Source organism: Pieris brassicae, chromosome 12, assembly GCF_905147105.1.
Source record: "Pieris brassicae chromosome 12, ilPieBrab1.1, whole genome shotgun sequence".
NCBI classification, from domain to species: domain Eukaryota; kingdom Metazoa; phylum Arthropoda; class Insecta; order Lepidoptera; family Pieridae; genus Pieris; species Pieris brassicae.
The window spans coordinates 3,315,112-3,331,790 of NC_059676.1; the positions used below are offsets into that span (position 1 = coordinate 3,315,112).

Consider the following 16,679-nt stretch of genomic DNA (forward strand, 5'->3'; position numbering starts at 1 on the left):
CATATAATTTTGTTAATAATTTCCAGTCCAAAGCCATCAGTGCCAAAGATAAGACCTTTCACTATACTAATGTCTAATGTCATTCTATCTTAATTGGAATTAACTGCCAACCTTTAATTAATTCATATTTTTTTCTATGAGTCCATTTTATCAGTTAACATAACACACCACCAAAAAACAAAGGGCTGAGAAGACTGATCTCGACTCTTTGTAAGAGATCTGGAACCTGAAAATGAAATTGTAAGAACATTATCTACACCCGATTTTGGCTTACGAGAAGTCTACAGCGATAGTGGATATGAGCTCAAATATAAATTTAAGGAGAACATTCAGGATTCTTCACATATGGAAGTTAATTGTCGAGCTGTCTGTGTTATTTTAAAATTAGAATCCGGTAAAGAAGTACAAAATTATAGGATTTTACCAGAGGCCATGCGTATAAATGATGCTACGTGGGGAGTAGACGATGATGAACTAGTTGTGAATATTCCGTACGAACATAGAAACATAGAAATACCCGAATCCAGCCCTAAAGATATATTGAATCCCATGGAATTAGGAACACCTTTGAGCCCATACTATCGTATCTACTGGTTACATCAATATGGTGTTAATTTGGAGAAGGCAAAAGCAAATAATTTTGAGTAAACATTAACTTTTTACTAACCAAAAGTTTCCTGTAACTGGAACATTGATTCCTGTGATTGCACAGACAAATAAAATTGCAGAATAATTATTCTTAAACTAATCATAAAGGTCAAACTGTTAATTGATAAGATTTCTTGAATGTTATGTTCGCTGCCATATAAGTAAGTTTAATAGACTCGTAACCATGTTTTGCTTACTTTGTTTAGCTTTGATTGTTACGGTTGAATGTGGCTATCATTACCCTTTAAACAACGGGTTTAAATTAGCTGACAATGGGTATCACAAAGTTGTAAAGGAACAAAAAGACTATGAAGAAGGTAAAACTGTGTTTAACAATATAAAGGCTGCCAACGATTTAGTAAGTAAATTTTGCACAGACAATTACAATGTGAGAGAAATATACGATGATGAAGTGTATAGAATTGAATACAAGTTTCAAAATGATATAGAAGATTATATCACTGTTAAGATTTATTATAGAGTAGTTTATGTTGTTTTAAAAATGAAAAACGGCAGTGATGTTAAGGACATTCGCGTTATCCCTCAAGATTTAGAACCAACAAATGCCAATTGGAAAATTGACCGTGAACATCTTATCGTTACGATTCCTTATAAAAATGAAAGAAATCTTGAAGTGAGTGTAACGTGTGGAAAAAGTATACAAAATCCAAAGCTTATAGAAGTTCCATTAAGTCCGGAATATAGAGTTTCTGGGTATTATTACCGTTACAGGTAAAATAAATATTAGTGGTGAGTATTTTCACAAAGATTTAAGTTACAAAATACATACATTTTTGGCGGAAAATAAAAGTATACAAGCATTTTTTAATTATTTATTTATACTTCGTTACCATAATATACATAATTATACAAATAAAAAAACAAAAAGTAAGCAGGTTACATAAGTTATTAAGCAACAGGAGGCCATATCTCTAACAATCGATTTCTTCCAGGAAACCCTAATATGGAACAATAAAAAAAGAAACACCTACTGTGGTTAAAGTACAAAAAGTGCATAATAAATTAACAAAAAAAAAACTCAAAATAACATGCAGCTATAACTAAAATGAAATCCAAAAAAATATATAAATAATAATATGTATAAACAGACATGTAAAAGCTCTGCCAAAGGTTAATTGACTCACAATTAATATATATATCACGACTATAAACAGTACATCTATTTTTTGCTCTCGACCTGTATTACAACCTGTCATAATTTTACGTATATATTTAAATCCAAAAGATAGTTTAAATGACCTACATATAGGTAAGGTATTTTGTCACAATGCCACACAGGACTAGAGCTCGCTGAATGGCGGGTCGTTAGCTATAATCCGATTCGGGAATCGGGGCATAGTACTATCCTACACCCGGGCCATTCGGAGCATTCTGCATTCCCGCGCTCGCCCCGCAATGCGAGTTCGGGAATTCGAATGCAAATTGAAAATGCCATTAGATCAGCAAACATCAGTTCTGAACGATGCCATTGAAGCAGAAATCATTAAACACTGACTATCATGTTTCAATTTGAATACGGAATTGTTCATTAAACGATTACATTCTTGTATTTTACCGTAATTGGCACTTGCAGTGGAATTAGATTTATTATAGGTTAAAATTTTATTTATTTTAAGAAACATAATACACTTTATTAAAGTGGATTATAGGTATCATCCCTATTGCTATTTAGGTAACCGTAGAAAATAAATGGGTAAACATTTTTCATTCTAGTCCCTTATTTGGCCACGGGGAGACGAAATAATGCATATGTTTTATTGATATTTTTTCTTTGAACGAGTAGGGTAGGCTATCAGACACATGTCATGTGATATTATTAATTTAAGATATGCAAGATTCCTCACAATGTTTTCAATCGTCGTTGTAAAGCACACATCATATATAAATTCTGACATTAATTCTAGTGTTCATGAAATAATTTCTACTACGAAACTAATACCACAGTGACAAATAGGGTTTTATATTAGCACAGTCTTAAATTTACAAACGTTGTGAAAATATATAATTTTCTTCATCTCGTATCCTAGCTATATTTTTTACGGCATCGTAAACATTTTTATATTCATTGCCTCGGCCACATTCGAATTTTGCGTGTAATTTCGTAATGCCGAGATGGAAAATCGTTTCAAGGGCGTAAATGCATTATTGTTTGTTCTATATTTTGGTGTCTGTGAATGTACATTGACGACGGCTGTTATTAAAGATGATACTTCGCCGAAACCCGTTTATCGTAGATTGAATATAGGAAGGTCAGGAGTGGATGAAATACACACCGATGAAATGTTTGATGCGCTTGATGGGAGGCGTAGGAACAGTAAAACACGTATGTATGTTGTCAGAAAGCGGATTATTTGATGTTTGATGATAAATCAAAATAGAAATGCAATACATATTAGTCTAAGGTTCTGACTTATTTATTTTAAAGTTATTAAATAATCTATAGATTTATTGTAGCTCTCGAGTTATTTAAATACATATAATATTGTTTTAAAGCGATAACATAGAGTAGTAAAGTTTACCTTTACCTTAGTTTTCAACATCAATGTCATGTATTTTGCTAAATATATGAAAATTCGATAGTGACATATAAAACAATTATAAACTTAATTCATGAAAATATAAAAGCAGTCTAGTCTAGTGGCTTCAGCTTGGGACTCTTATCCTGCGGTCGTAGGTTCGATCTCTGACTGTATACCAATGGACTTTCTATGTGCGCTTTTAACGCATATGTGCACGCTCGTGAAGGAAAACATTGTGAGGAAATCAAATCCAAAAATCGACCTCATGTGCCCAGACAGAAGGCTGATCCTACTAATCAATGAAATAACAATCATGAAAAAAACGAATGCAATCTTCAATCAAACATTTAGTTGTAGCGCTACTTGATTAAGGCCGAAAATTACTACGAATTGTTAATTATACGTTTTTTTCTAAGTTATTATAAAAAAAATGATTCAATTAATTTTCCTTTGTTTAATTATACCAATAATTAAATACAAACACAATTTAAAATCATCCACATGCAATTTCGACAAAATTTTAATTTCGAAGTCAATAAATGTCATTAAAGTATTATAAATTTGTTTAAGGTTAAGTTTGTAAGGTTAAATATGTAATTATTATCACAATTCAAACATATCACTAGAATGTACGTTTATTAATATCGAGAATAATTTGTCAATTATTTAGCCAGCTTATCTTAAGATATCTTTAAGGCTCACAAATATGGGACTGGGATACTTGGTGCTTACTTCAGCCAAGGACAGGTAGTTGTGGCCAGAGTATACACAGGTAAAGATAATTTTCGTTGCATTAATTATTGTGGCACATGTTGACGAATAAGAAATGAACTGAACGCGTCATCATTTCCGCTTTCACTCATACTTACCCTGAATATTGATTATTTATGATTTCTAAACGTATAGACCAAAACCAAAAACAAACCATGAAATGATTCCACGATATATACTTAAAATTTTAACTTGTGTTATATATAAACATACATTTTGACAGATTTTATTACAATCGACAATTGGAAAAATGCCTACCGTTTGTGTACAGTGGATGCAATGCAAATGAAAATAATTTCGAAACAAAATTAGATTGTGAACTGCGTTGTACAGGTAATATGTTTAACGATTTGAAGTTAACGTGGGTGACGTTAACTTGACGTGACCTTGTTCTAGGTCTAATGGCTGAAAGTGCTCCTTTATTCCGGTTGTATGTTCGAACCCGGTGGTATAATTATGGACCACTCTATGTGCGCATTTAACACTAGATCGTACGGAGAAGAAAATCGTGAGGAAACATGCCTTAGATACAAAAAAGGTAAACGGCGTCAGGCACGGAAGGCCTACTACTTATTAGAGGACACAAATAATCACAAAACAAATACATAAATAAATAGGTTATGGGTTTTTTTGTTACGATGGTCATTATAGCTAACTCAACAATACGATTAAAAGTTTAAGTATATCTGTTCAACAAATAAGACAAATATAAGAGGGCTCCGAAAACTAGCTTGAGAAGTGAAAAATAATTAAGAAAATTAACAGTTAAACACGGAATTAAAAAACTCCTTTACGAGTTGCAATTGCATACACCTGTAGGCACATGTGACTCGATACAATAAAAAGTAAGGAAAGAAAATAGGTAGGGCTCGTCTGCCTAACTTATCAATTATTGCTACGCCGGATCGGACGCTGGATTAACCTGCTGGGCACTAAACTACATAAACGGTCGTACAAATATAGTATTTGAAGTTTTATTGAAATATTAATTAAGACGAATATTGATAATAATTGATAAATTAGGCGTTACCTCGACAATGAACTCACATGGAGTTGACCAAGGGCTTTTTTGCCAGTACCAACCTGATGTGGGAGCATGCCTAGCCTTTGATACAAAGTAAGTTCTAACTTAACTACAATATCTGTATGCATTTTATAAATTTATTAAAAGGCAGAGATAAAAGAGCCTCTGGGATTTAATTAAAGAAGAGTATACCTTTTCCCAAAAAAGAATAACTAACTTTACTACTACGGGGTAATTGAAGCCTGTGTTTGTTTTGAGTATTAACATTGTGCTTATGTTCTATTATAGTAAACTTATCACTATTTTTGTATACATACATAATATTTTCATAAATATATTGACGTAGAACAGAACATGTTCATAAGTGTATATTGTGTTAAATAAATTAATAAATGATTTTGAATTTTGATTATCATGAAGGACGTAAACAAAGTAAATTAGATTTACATAATAAGTCATTCCAGATATAATATAATTTTTAATCAATCCATATTCACTTAAAGCAGGTATATTTTAATTTCAGATATTATTTCGACATCAATCAAAACACGTGTTCCAAGTTTGTGTATGGAGGCTGTGCGGGTAACACAAATAGATTCGAAACAAAATTCCATTGTATGGCAACATGTAAACGAGAACTATTTTGAAAACTAATGTTTCTATATACGCGAATATAGTAGATTTGAAGTGGATTAAAAGGGGTTTTATTATCACAATGTAGACCTGTTGCGCTCTAATATGGTGACGTGTCGATAAATATTTAATCTCACTCGCGAGGCCTCTGGCATTGAAAGTATTACTTAACATTAGTTCCTACCCGTTTGCCCCCTGTTCTATAAAAAACCAATTAATCATATGATACGGCCTCTGAACCCAGGCAAAGATCGTATCTGGCAAAATAGTCATCTGGATTTTCTCCTGTTCATCACTGATTCTAGATTGATTTCAGTGAAAACAGGGCTTTTACTGAGTTGCGGAATTTTTAATTATATGGCAATAATAAAACTGTAAAGACATATTGTGAATTAACATATTCCTAAATTAGTAATACATTATGTATAAAGCCATTATAGATTGTAAAAGTAAGGAAGATTATTAATTCCCCAGGCGTATGGTAAGACAGTAAAGCAAGTAATTACAGCGATCCTCAGTCTTAATCCTTGCCAGGACGATGAAAAACTCTGCTAATTAATAAAGGAACCCCTGGATTAATTAGTGAAGATATTCCAGTTCTCTTATTATATGGATTACGTTAGTTAGCGCTTTTATCCTACGGGAGTATCGTTAAAAGTTTCTTGTTTTATTTTGGAGCAATATTCATTACTCATTTAAAAGATGAAAAATATCTTTCATAGAACGGAGTTTGGAAATGTAAGGAAAATATTCTGTTGAATTCGTACATTAATTTTCTTTCACGGTTCTGGAGTATCTTTTGAACTACCTAACACGAACTTATAGCTACTAGGATATAATAAAATAGGTATTGACAGCGTCGATCAGATGTAAATTCAAATTGTTCATTTTGAAAATTATACCTATTACTAGTCCGTTTAAAAACGATACTAGATGGTCGATATATATGCATACATATCATATTTCATACACTCGGAAGATCCTTTCCAGAAGAAGCCGATCTCCGTGTTAAACAGTCAATCACAAGCAGAAATATTTTTGCCCCAGGCTTCGATTGAACTTCACACGTTTCTTTATTTTAAACTCAAAGAAAGAATGAAATTGTAAAGGTTATAATAAAAAATGCTAATAAAGTTTAGTAGTTGATGCTGAGTTTTTGCGTCGGCCATTCTGCAATGTCAGTAATTGGAGACTAATTTATCGGTTGTACGAGCGAGATTTATTGTTGAAGGGTATAACCCATTTTTAACCGAGCAAACAAATCGATATTGCAATCTATTTGACATAGTGTTATGTAGTCCACATATCATGTTAGTTATCACTATGCGGAATACATTTATGCAAATATATCGTATGTTTTGGAAAAATAGCTAAACTAAAATAACTGACCGATATAAATACGTTATTTTATGAGGCAATATGATGCATCATTTAGTTTGTTTCATTGTTGACAGTTATCTAAAGTTTATTATATTAATAATAATGTGGTGCTTTAAGCTGATCAGCCATCGGTCCGACATCGTGGCGATTTGGATGAGACACGCTGGTTTCCTTACGATGTTTTCCTTCACGTGCAAGAGAGTAAGATACACACATATAGAGTGCAGAGCTGAGATCGAATCTACGATCGACTGTAGGGATGTGTCGCAAGCTAAAGCTACTTACTAGGCCAACACTACTTCTTTAAAAGTTTCTTGAAATTAATAATAAAATAATTTCCAACATTTTGCAACTACTTCTTGCAAAATGTTGGAAATTGGAAACGGATTGGATTATTAAAGTCATCATCATGAGTCAGTCCTAAGATTTTATAGAAAAGTCTTTGTATTCGGATGGATGAAACCTTACCACATCTTATTAGTAGAGTACTTCGTTTACAACATAAAACACTTAAAGCTGATAGCTGGCTTAAAGGGACTGAAAGCTTGCTTGTATATCATAGTATACATAATATAAAAATTAAATTTTAGGAATTTATTTAGCTTAAGCAGGGAACTAAGTAATACTCATACATTTTTTTAAATTTTTATTAAATAAATAAAGATAAATGAAAATTCATATAAAAAATTACAAAAATATAGACGTACCAAGCTCACCTAACCAATATCAACGGCAGTGAATGCGTTATCAAAATATACATTTGAATAAAAATAGGTAAATTTAACTTTTAGGTATCAATAATAAGGTATATTAAATCTCATTTATATTTTGACCCCCCAATCGCTTGTAAAGTAAAAAAGTGTTTTAAAGCGCTAAATATCTTCGTATAATACTTCACGGAACAAACTGATGTGTCGGACCTAAATTTCTTGCATCTTATTTTTCTGCCGCCTGAAACAATATTTTGTATTAAAACATATAATGACCATTTCTCCTCGCTGTCTGCTGGAAGATCCATTTACCAGATGCTTGGAAGTGATCTATTCCAGGCTAGCACCAAATCAATCGAAAGGCTATTATTAAAAATACGCTTTGTAGAGCATATTACAGTTTAGATTAGTTTAGTCAAGATAAATATGTTTGGAAACATGCTGGTACATACCATAGGACAATCAATCTAGACAAAATCAACTGGTTTAGCAACAAAAGTCTAGTCGTATAGGTTTACATTTGCTTTTATTTGTCAAACGGTGTGTAACTGTGTGACTTTGACGTAACTCACACTGTTTAACTGTATGTTAATTATTTTTTTCTTTATAAAAAATAATTAAAATCGTTATAGTTGCAATATTTGTGAATATGTGAACACCATGTACATAAAAATGTAGTTATCTACTGCATTGTTTTTAAAACACCACGTGATAAAAAAAATCAAAACAGTTCAAGTATACAAAATAAAGTATCAATGTATACAAAATATTTTAAAAGCGTAAGTATGGAGTTTCTTGCCCATTCTTCACTATATGAAATTACCTTTTGGAAGGACCCCTAGTCATTTTTGACTTTCAAAAGCCTAATTTTAATAAATAATTTTACTTTGGCCATTGATATTAATCTTAAGTTATTATAAAATACAATTTAAAAAAGTCGACAAAAATTAGTTCAAAAATTTTTAAGGACTCAAATAACTGTTACTGTTAGGTACTTCAACACTAAGCCATATCAAGAAACTCAGCCCATATAATATCGTTAAGTCCTAAATTCTAATAAAGAAATCCTAATAATAAATCTACTATGTTATGCTGGATGTTAAACAAAAATAAAACAATTGAATATTGACTCAATCAATCAGCGGAAACCTGGCATAACATAAAATGTCTAGTTCTGTTTCAAAAATGCTTAAAACATAAACATTAATAAGTGAAAGATTTCATTTATCATATACGTTTATATAATCTTATTCTAATAATATTACATCTAACAACCTCATTCGTGTACCATTCGGCAGACTTCACCACTCTTTCTTTTGCCAGCAAATTTTTTTTAGTGAAAACACGTAAAATAATATAAATTCAACTAAACATAAATATTTTTTCATTTGTCACTTTACTGGCGCTGCTTGTCTAAATAATTTTGAAACCCCGTTTTATGTCCCAATTACTCAGTAATAGGAATGGTCATTCATGGGATATTTACTTGTCCTTACCATCTCGTAGCGCATCTCCTCGGTGATCCGCTCGCAGAGATCTGCCGGTATGTCGGTCTCCGCTACGTCTTGCAATACGTATTTTAATTGTGATGTCCTGGAATTATTTATTTTTATTAGGTGAATTTGTGTGACGTCACTACAAGGGCGGATTTAGGTTCGTAAGTAAAACCCAAAATTAAATATCTATTCATGATTTGTTGTTGAAAAAAAATTGGATTAGCACTGATAATTACGAAACAGGATAGCATGATGTTTTTACGGTTTTATATTAAATAAGGGTCAAAAAGTAATCGCATTTAAGCCCTAGCAGGGTTATCCACCCTGTGACCTCCTGGTTCACCCTTAGTCCTTGTGTCCTCGTTATATGAGTAAATATAATCGACACGACTAAATATAATAATATTATGTGGTCTTATTAAGTTGGTATTTTTAATATACGAGTAGCGTATATTAAAAATACATTGTACTTTGCCCGATTAAAAAGCTATTTGAAAAATTAAAACTTCGAAGAGCGACATTGCGATTCTTTGAAATAATATTTAAAATTTAGCATTATTATTAGCACAAGGAACGTTATAAAATGATTTATAATAACAGATTTTTTTATATCTTCTATAGGTAAATACACCAAAGAAGAGTATAATTACTATTTTTATTATATTATATATATATATATATATATTTATATACTATATATAACTAACTTCGATTTTTTTTATTATAGTAGTAATATATTTAATCCATCTAAACAAGAGATGCGGGAATCTCTCACGGTATTTGTAATGAAATGAGCACCTTAATTTATATAACAAAACAACAATTAGTTCATGAATTAAAAATTGTATTGTATTAAGGCTTACTCCGTATGAGATACTAACTACCGCAGTGCGTCCATAGTAAAGCGGAGGTCATACTGTGTAACGTGAGGCTATTCATTTTGGCGGCACAAAATATTGTTGCGGCCAACACGCGCGGATGCAATTTATACTCGCCGGGTACAACACTACATTGGCTTACGTTTTATTAATTAAACATATGTTTAAGCTGGGAGTTTTATAATCTGTTTAATCCTCTTTAGATTGAAGGTGTTAAATGTGGTGTAATTAAGGCAAATGTAGTAGTTACGTTCAGTTTAATATAACATTTTTAAATTTAATTATCTGGTTTTAATGTTTTGAACAGGATATGCTTTCGTTCTTTAATTATCATTAATAAGTCAGCCCACCTCCTTCGTCCTTAAAACGATTGAAGTAAACGTCTTTAGAAAGGAATTTAAGAAAAGCAAAAGCCTAAACGCCAGCAAATTGCAATATTATGTCATAGGTTTGACGCATATCATATATTCTTTATTATATTTGCAAAACTATCATGGCACCCCCTTGGTGACAGTTTTAGTACATTGTTCTGAATCGTAATGAAACAAATGAATTGATAGACTTCAAACATTATCGTGTGTAAAATAAAAAAAAAGTTCTATGTACTATATATATATAACCTTATAAGTATAAATATTTCTGCGTATTGTTTTTGTATACAGCTTTGTGATAAAAACAAAAGAATATTCAGAACTTACTGTATATAAATAAGCATATAGGCACTTGTAGCTCGCCTGGCTAAGTAAGGTGCGTCTTCTCTGCCGCCGTAATTGTATTCTATTGCTTCTTGCTTCGTACAACGAGAAACCACGTCATCGTCAAACTTACACCACTGTAAAAAAAATTAGCTTTTTAGTAAGGAGAATATTTTCCATAACTTTGACTTTGGCTTACGCGAGTAAAAAAATATTGATTAAAACAAAAGACAATAATATTTTATATTGAAAAATGACAGAACCTTCCCATCGCCTTTAGGATTAATGAAAACTACGTAGTGTCCACCATGATTGTCTCCCGAGTGGACTAATACGGCATGCAGTGTGTAATGCGCAGGAGTGGCTGGAATTTCTTTCAGGTACGCGTTTAAATTCAATGTTTCGTAGAATTCAAACCTGAAAATTCATGATATATATGAATACTTATGAAATAGTTTCAAAGGTCTTTTGATCTTTGAATTTTGTACAAACAAATAGATAAAATGACCGTTCAATCACGTCCATCGTTTGACAATGTTTCAGGTAGCATATTATGAATACAAATATTTTTTCTTCCAGAATTCAAGATTAGGCTTACTTCGATAGCAACTTCGATTCCAATTTATTAAAATGATTAATAACTTAACTTAACAGTTAACTGCCTACTTTCAATGCATCCTTGCCCAAAAAATGAACTTGTTATTAATAAAAACATTTACAAAGCTTATAAGTTTATTTTGATGGAAAAATTAATAAAGATAAGTTTTTCTTCACACTAAAAAATTTACAATGTAATGACTAAGACGAATAATATATAAATTTTGTATATATTGCATAAAGCATAGAAAGATTTGGAAGGTACTTGAGTAGCTTTGTCCCAATTTTAAAATGAACGCTAACATTTGGGTCATATTATGTTAATAATAGTCGGTCAAAACTTAGACTCTTCATGTAAATATTTTCAACTGACGAAAAATAATGTCTGAACAGAGAATATATAAATGTAAATATACGAAGTTTTGTATACAAATAAATTCAATCTGCAGTTACTGGTAACAGAGATCGATTCGAGTAATATATTAAAGAAGTTGCACAGTGGAAAGAGATTCGAAGATTTCTATTCCAAAAGGGAAATAAATTGTAATTTTTTCCGAGCACCGATGTTATAAAATTACGGAAAATCGCGAATGTTCTATAAAAATACCTCATAGAATTAAATTTAAATATGGAACATCCGATTTCGACGCTTAAATTAACAAAGTGATTATTGACAGGTGGAAGTACCTGTCATTAAACTTAACAGAAGTGTCGCTCTGCGGGTCGTATTGAAATCTCATCAAGTGCAAGTGAAGTATGGGAGGAAATTCGTCAAAGAGAACGCCTTTGTCAGCCTCCTGGAGGCCATGTTCCCCTGCATCGTACTTGTTGTCGCCATCTAGCAGTTCTGTGCTGATGTAGTCTTTGAATGATTCGTAAACTGTAAACACATTTTTTATTCATTCTTAAACAAGTAATTCATTTTTTGTAGTACCTATAACCGTAATCTTCCAATTTCTTCATCTGTTTCCTTGATAATTTGAAATTTTTAAATAAGAATACAGAGCTTACCAACTTTACACCGTGTATGTTACTATGACAAATACTAACCTTAAGGTTCGAACCCCGGCTTTACACGAATGGACTTTCTATTTACTTATTTAACATTCACTCGTACGGTAAACATCGCGAGGAAACCAGCATGCCCAAAAAGCCGATGGCGTGTGTCAGGCACTGAAAGCTGATCCCCTACCTGCCAATTACAACAAAGAAATGATCCAGAAACACCACAGTTTTTTTTTAAATATCTTAACGAAGCTGTGTAGGGTATTTGCATTTTTATCTAATAATTTTACCGTACTGCAAAGGTTAACGTTAAGATAAACTCACTATCTTTTTTTCCCTTAACACTGAGTTGAATATCATAAAAAGTCTCGAGGCAAGCACTAGTGAAGTTCACATTCTTGCACTTGATGAATGAAGTCATTTTGCCTTCGAAAAATTTCGGAATAGTGCCTTCAACTGCGGTACACTTCATCTTGTTCTCTAGTTTGTCAATGAGTACCTTTAACGAAATGTTTTGTAGCCTTATTATAAAACGCGTAATAAATTACCATTGGCACATGCCATGGGCATACGGAAACCATAGTAACAAAGTTTTAAGGTCATGTATGTGATATCTTTAAACGGACACCAAGCGCTTGCAAAAACTTTTATCAAAATACATACGTCATGTGAAAGTTGTTCCCTACCTATATATATGTTAGATGCGGGTAGGACAATTATCAATTATGTGAAGGTAGGTTTCGTCTGTTTATTTATATCCATTAAGTATATACTTTACTAACTTACTATACACTATTTAGTGTAAAGGGCTATTATAATGTGCTTTTGCTTATCAACATTATAACTTGCGTATTACAGTTGATAATTATAAATTCTGTTTTGAATAAACGAAATTTAGTAGGTTAATTTTTGGTACAGTATAGCTATCGAGAGATCACGCTACATGGCTAACTTGTTTAAATGTTCATTTGTTTTTCTTTAGAAATAAACCAAATTTCTCTCCTCTTCCAAATGTAATTTTGGTCCTGTAATATATGATGTAGTTCGGCGTATATATGTATAATGTGCATAATATGTGTAATCTGCAAGTGAATATCAGATTCATACTGTCAACTTGGCGTCGCCATTGTCAAACTTACTCGTAGAAATTCCTGAACGTCATGTTGCATAAATGAATCCAAAGTCTCCCAGCCGAAACTTTTAGTCAGTTTCTTGGTAGCGACAGGTTTGTCTGTGAACTGTAGATCGTAGAAAACTCGTTGTAGCGCAAAAGCGACGGATCTTGAACTATCGTCGCCCACAGTCGGTATTTTGTAAACGGCTTTTCGTAACACATTTGTGAAGAATAAAGTTTGTAAAAGGGAATTCATGTAGCATGTCGCCCCTTGATTTTTGAGACCTGAAAATGTGAAAATGAGAATTGAATACTTATACATACTTATGTATTTGCAGTTATTTTGTACATTTCATACTTTTCTAAGCCATTAATATAAAATTCATGAACTATTTACACTTTTTATTACTGTCGTTGATTTATAGCAAGATAAAAATATTTCCCTGTTATAGGTTTTAAACGTGAATATTGGACTACAGCTATGTCCGAAAAGATCATTTATAAAGACCTAACCAAACCAAACCAAATTATCAAACTAGCAAATTTATTTAGTCCTTAAATAATACAATTTTATGTTTGACATTTTAGTAAAACTCAATTTAAACTAAAATCCGTGCTATACTTTATAAATAGTTTTTGAAGATTGTTTTTAGAATTAAAACACCTTTTTACATTAGTTCCCGTTAATACTTTTAGTAAAATACCCGTAAAACGCCTGCGCATCCAACGAGCCAAGGTATTGGTAACAATAGATATTGTTTCAAAATTATCAGTTGATTGATGTCAATCATGAGTGATCAATAAGATATTTTATTATTGATTTATTACAAAACAACAACTCTTTACCAACATAACCGGTATGTTTCTTTGAATCCCATGACACTCCATGTGGTGCTTCAGCTATCACATGCGCCTCAATGGTGATGGAGTCATCTTTAACAAAGCCCTTCTCTTCATCCATAAGGTCTTTCCAGGATATGAAGTGAGCAAAACCCCAGTCATCCTCTTTACTAAAAGTATTAAATTAAATTTGTTTTTCAAATATTATTTGAAATTTCACACGTCATGCTTACGTAATTTAGATTCCTATTTATATATTCAAAGTAGTGTTTGTCTCGTAGTTAAAGGTACGGCTCTCAGCTTTGGGATCGTGACAAACCCCGATTGTTCCCAATGGCTTTTTTATGTGCGCAATTAACAATCGTACAGTAACTGTAAGAACGGCAGTCAGGCACAGAAGACTGACTTGCTTGTTTATATAATAAAAATAATAGACAAATATAATAAATAAATTATAATCTAAAAATAATTAAGTTAGATTTAGGTCACTAAAGAGTTCTCGCACTGACTCCAAGTCTTTCTCAATTGCTATCTTCACCGTATTCTGGGTATCTACTGGCTCGAGAAGATCTGTAACGAGCGACTTTGGAAGCGCTGCTGAGAAACCCCGATAAGCCAGAAGATCAAGTGAAGCAAGTGAAAATGATTAGGCCATACACTCCGAAGAGATTACAATCATATCCCCAAGCAGCCGCTTGATTGAAACCCGCAAGAAAACCGGAAACGTGGCCATCCCAAGCAAACATGACGTACAGTTGCAGATGAGGCAAAGAGAGCCGGAAAGAATTGGAGCGAGGTGAAATACCAGGTTCAAGATCGAAGGGGATGGAGAATCACCGAGGTCGCCTTCAGCCCCACCTAGTGGTTATTAAGGCTAGGGGACATTAAGTCAAGTTACTCATATTAACGGTTATAACGCCCATGAAAAAAAAAGTTAACTACCGAGGTGCAAAAAATACGAAACCGAAAGATGATGATGAGATCAATGTTTATATAACTAAAAACTGATAAATGTACTGATATTATGTTATGATCAAAGACCGGCAACGCACTCGGGAGGCCTCTGGCATTGAGTGTCCATGGGCGGCGGTATAACTTAACAGCAGGTGAGCGTCCTGCCCGTTTGCCCCCTTTTCTCTATTAAAAAAAACATATAAATAAAAAAATTACGTAAAAGCTATCTCTTACTGTTAGTTCTTCAAACATACGTTTTTCAAGGATAAGTTCATGTAATACTTACCAATGGTACATATGATGTAGCTTCCTACATAGATGCTCTTCTTCCGGCTTATACGTCAACAACTTAAGCTCCCCCAGTCCGTAGCATGACCAACCAGGTAGACTGCAGTCCCCATTGCACTGCAGAAAGATTCCAAGGGCTTTTTGCTGTTGTCTTTCTGGAGTGCTTGTATTGCGGACAAGGACCAGTATCTTCCATGGTAGACATCGTACGAAGCAAGGCGGGGAAAGAACTTGTTCTTTTAGCTGGCTCAAGTTTTTAACTGTATAACGGAAGGTGGCTTCGGAGCGAGCGATGTCAACATCGTCAGTCGATGCCTCCTGAAATTCGTTGGTTTCGAATTAAGTCCTATAAAATCATATTAATAATAAAATATGTTTATTGTTTTCAAATTTTTATTTCTTATAAATCAAAGAGTAATTTGTATAAAATTGGCAATTATATAAAAAAACTATAAATCATAATCACTTATTAAAAGGATAATGCATTACAATATGTCTAATATTAATTTTGTATTGTTTTGTTTTACAAAATCATCAAATTGGTTTTTTTATAATAAGGGTAATTTAAAAATATTTTACCGTATGTGAATGCTCTGTATGAGCAGTTTCTGGACAGGCGCTTTCAATCATTTTACCTCAGTGGGTAGGAAACTAAAACAGCTAAAACAACCAACTAAAACATAATAGCAAATACAAAAAAAACAATAACAGTTGAAAAATTCACATTATTTGACGATGTAAATGTTTGTTATAAAAATGTAAATACAAGAATTTTGATTTGTTTTGAACGATGATATCCGCTGTCATTGTTTGCTATACTTGTCAATTTGAGTTATTCTAAATTCAAAGAGTTCAAACTGACCTGACTGAAAAAGGTTTAATGTAATTATAATAGCAAAAATGTATAGTAATGCTTTACTTTATTATTTAATATTACATTTATTTCACCACAATTATCGAGAATATATAATTTAAATGTTTTCATTAAATATTATATAATCGACTTACATTTACAGAAAAAAAACATATTTGTAAAATAATTATTTATTTACGTAAAATTTATATAGAATTTTTTATATTACTTGAATTTCGTTGAAATGAGTATA

At 32.3% G+C, this 16,679-nt stretch overlaps 2 protein-coding genes across 3 annotated transcripts; one reads left to right on the forward strand and one right to left on the reverse strand.

The window, feature by feature from the left end:
* The first annotated feature begins 2,706 nt into the window (after nt 1-2,706).
* On the forward strand, nt 2,707-5,675 carry LOC123717191 (boophilin-G2-like). The gene is made up of 5 exons (XM_045673070.1): nt 2,707-2,992; nt 3,885-3,960; nt 4,183-4,292; nt 4,983-5,076; nt 5,507-5,675. Exons 1-5 carry the CDS (start codon nt 2,782-2,784, stop codon nt 5,628-5,630), a joined length of 615 nt encoding a protein of 204 aa, XP_045529026.1. The 5' UTR covers nt 2,707-2,781; the 3' UTR covers nt 5,631-5,675.
* A 1,962-nt stretch (nt 5,676-7,637) lies between these two features.
* LOC123717515 (ubiquitin carboxyl-terminal hydrolase 7-like) lies at nt 7,638-16,380 on the reverse strand. 2 transcript variants are annotated; one of them, XM_045673546.1, is made up of 10 exons: nt 16,153-16,380; nt 15,572-15,891; nt 14,338-14,501; nt 13,517-13,776; nt 12,702-12,876; nt 12,060-12,252; nt 11,039-11,192; nt 10,779-10,912; nt 9,193-9,299; nt 7,638-7,947 (listed from the first exon to the last, which is right to left on the reverse strand). In XM_045673546.1, the coding sequence occupies exons 1-10, from the start codon at nt 16,201-16,203 to the stop codon at nt 7,814-7,816; spliced, it is 1,692 nt and encodes a 563-aa protein (XP_045529502.1). In that variant the 5' UTR covers nt 16,204-16,380; the 3' UTR covers nt 7,638-7,813. The 2 variants fall into 2 exon arrangements, with proteins under 2 accessions (XP_045529502.1, XP_045529503.1); XM_045673547.1 differs by having other exon boundaries at nt 7,884-7,947; nt 9,203-9,299.
* Between the last annotated feature and the right edge of the window lie 299 nt (nt 16,381-16,679).

Coding starts and splice junctions, on each gene's coding strand:
- LOC123717191 (XM_045673070.1), top strand. CDS start 2,782: ATGGAAAATCGTTTCAAGGGCGTAAATGCATTATTGTTTGTTCTATAT. Junction 2,993..3,884: donor GCGTAGGAACAGTAAAACAC/GTATGTATGTTG, acceptor GATATCTTTAAG/GCTCACAAATATGGGACTGG. Junction 3,961..4,182: donor TGTGGCCAGAGTATACACAG/GTAAAGATAATT, acceptor ACATTTTGACAG/ATTTTATTACAATCGACAAT.
- LOC123717515 (XM_045673546.1), bottom strand. CDS start 16,203: ATGATTGAAAGCGCCTGTCCAGAAACTGCTCATACAGAGCATTCACAT. Junction 15,892..16,152: donor ATACAGAGCATTCACATACG/GTAAAATATTTT, acceptor AACGAATTTCAG/GAGGCATCGACTGACGATGT. Junction 14,502..15,571: donor CTACATCATATGTACCATTG/GTAAGTATTACA, acceptor TAATACTTTTAG/TAAAGAGGATGACTGGGGTT.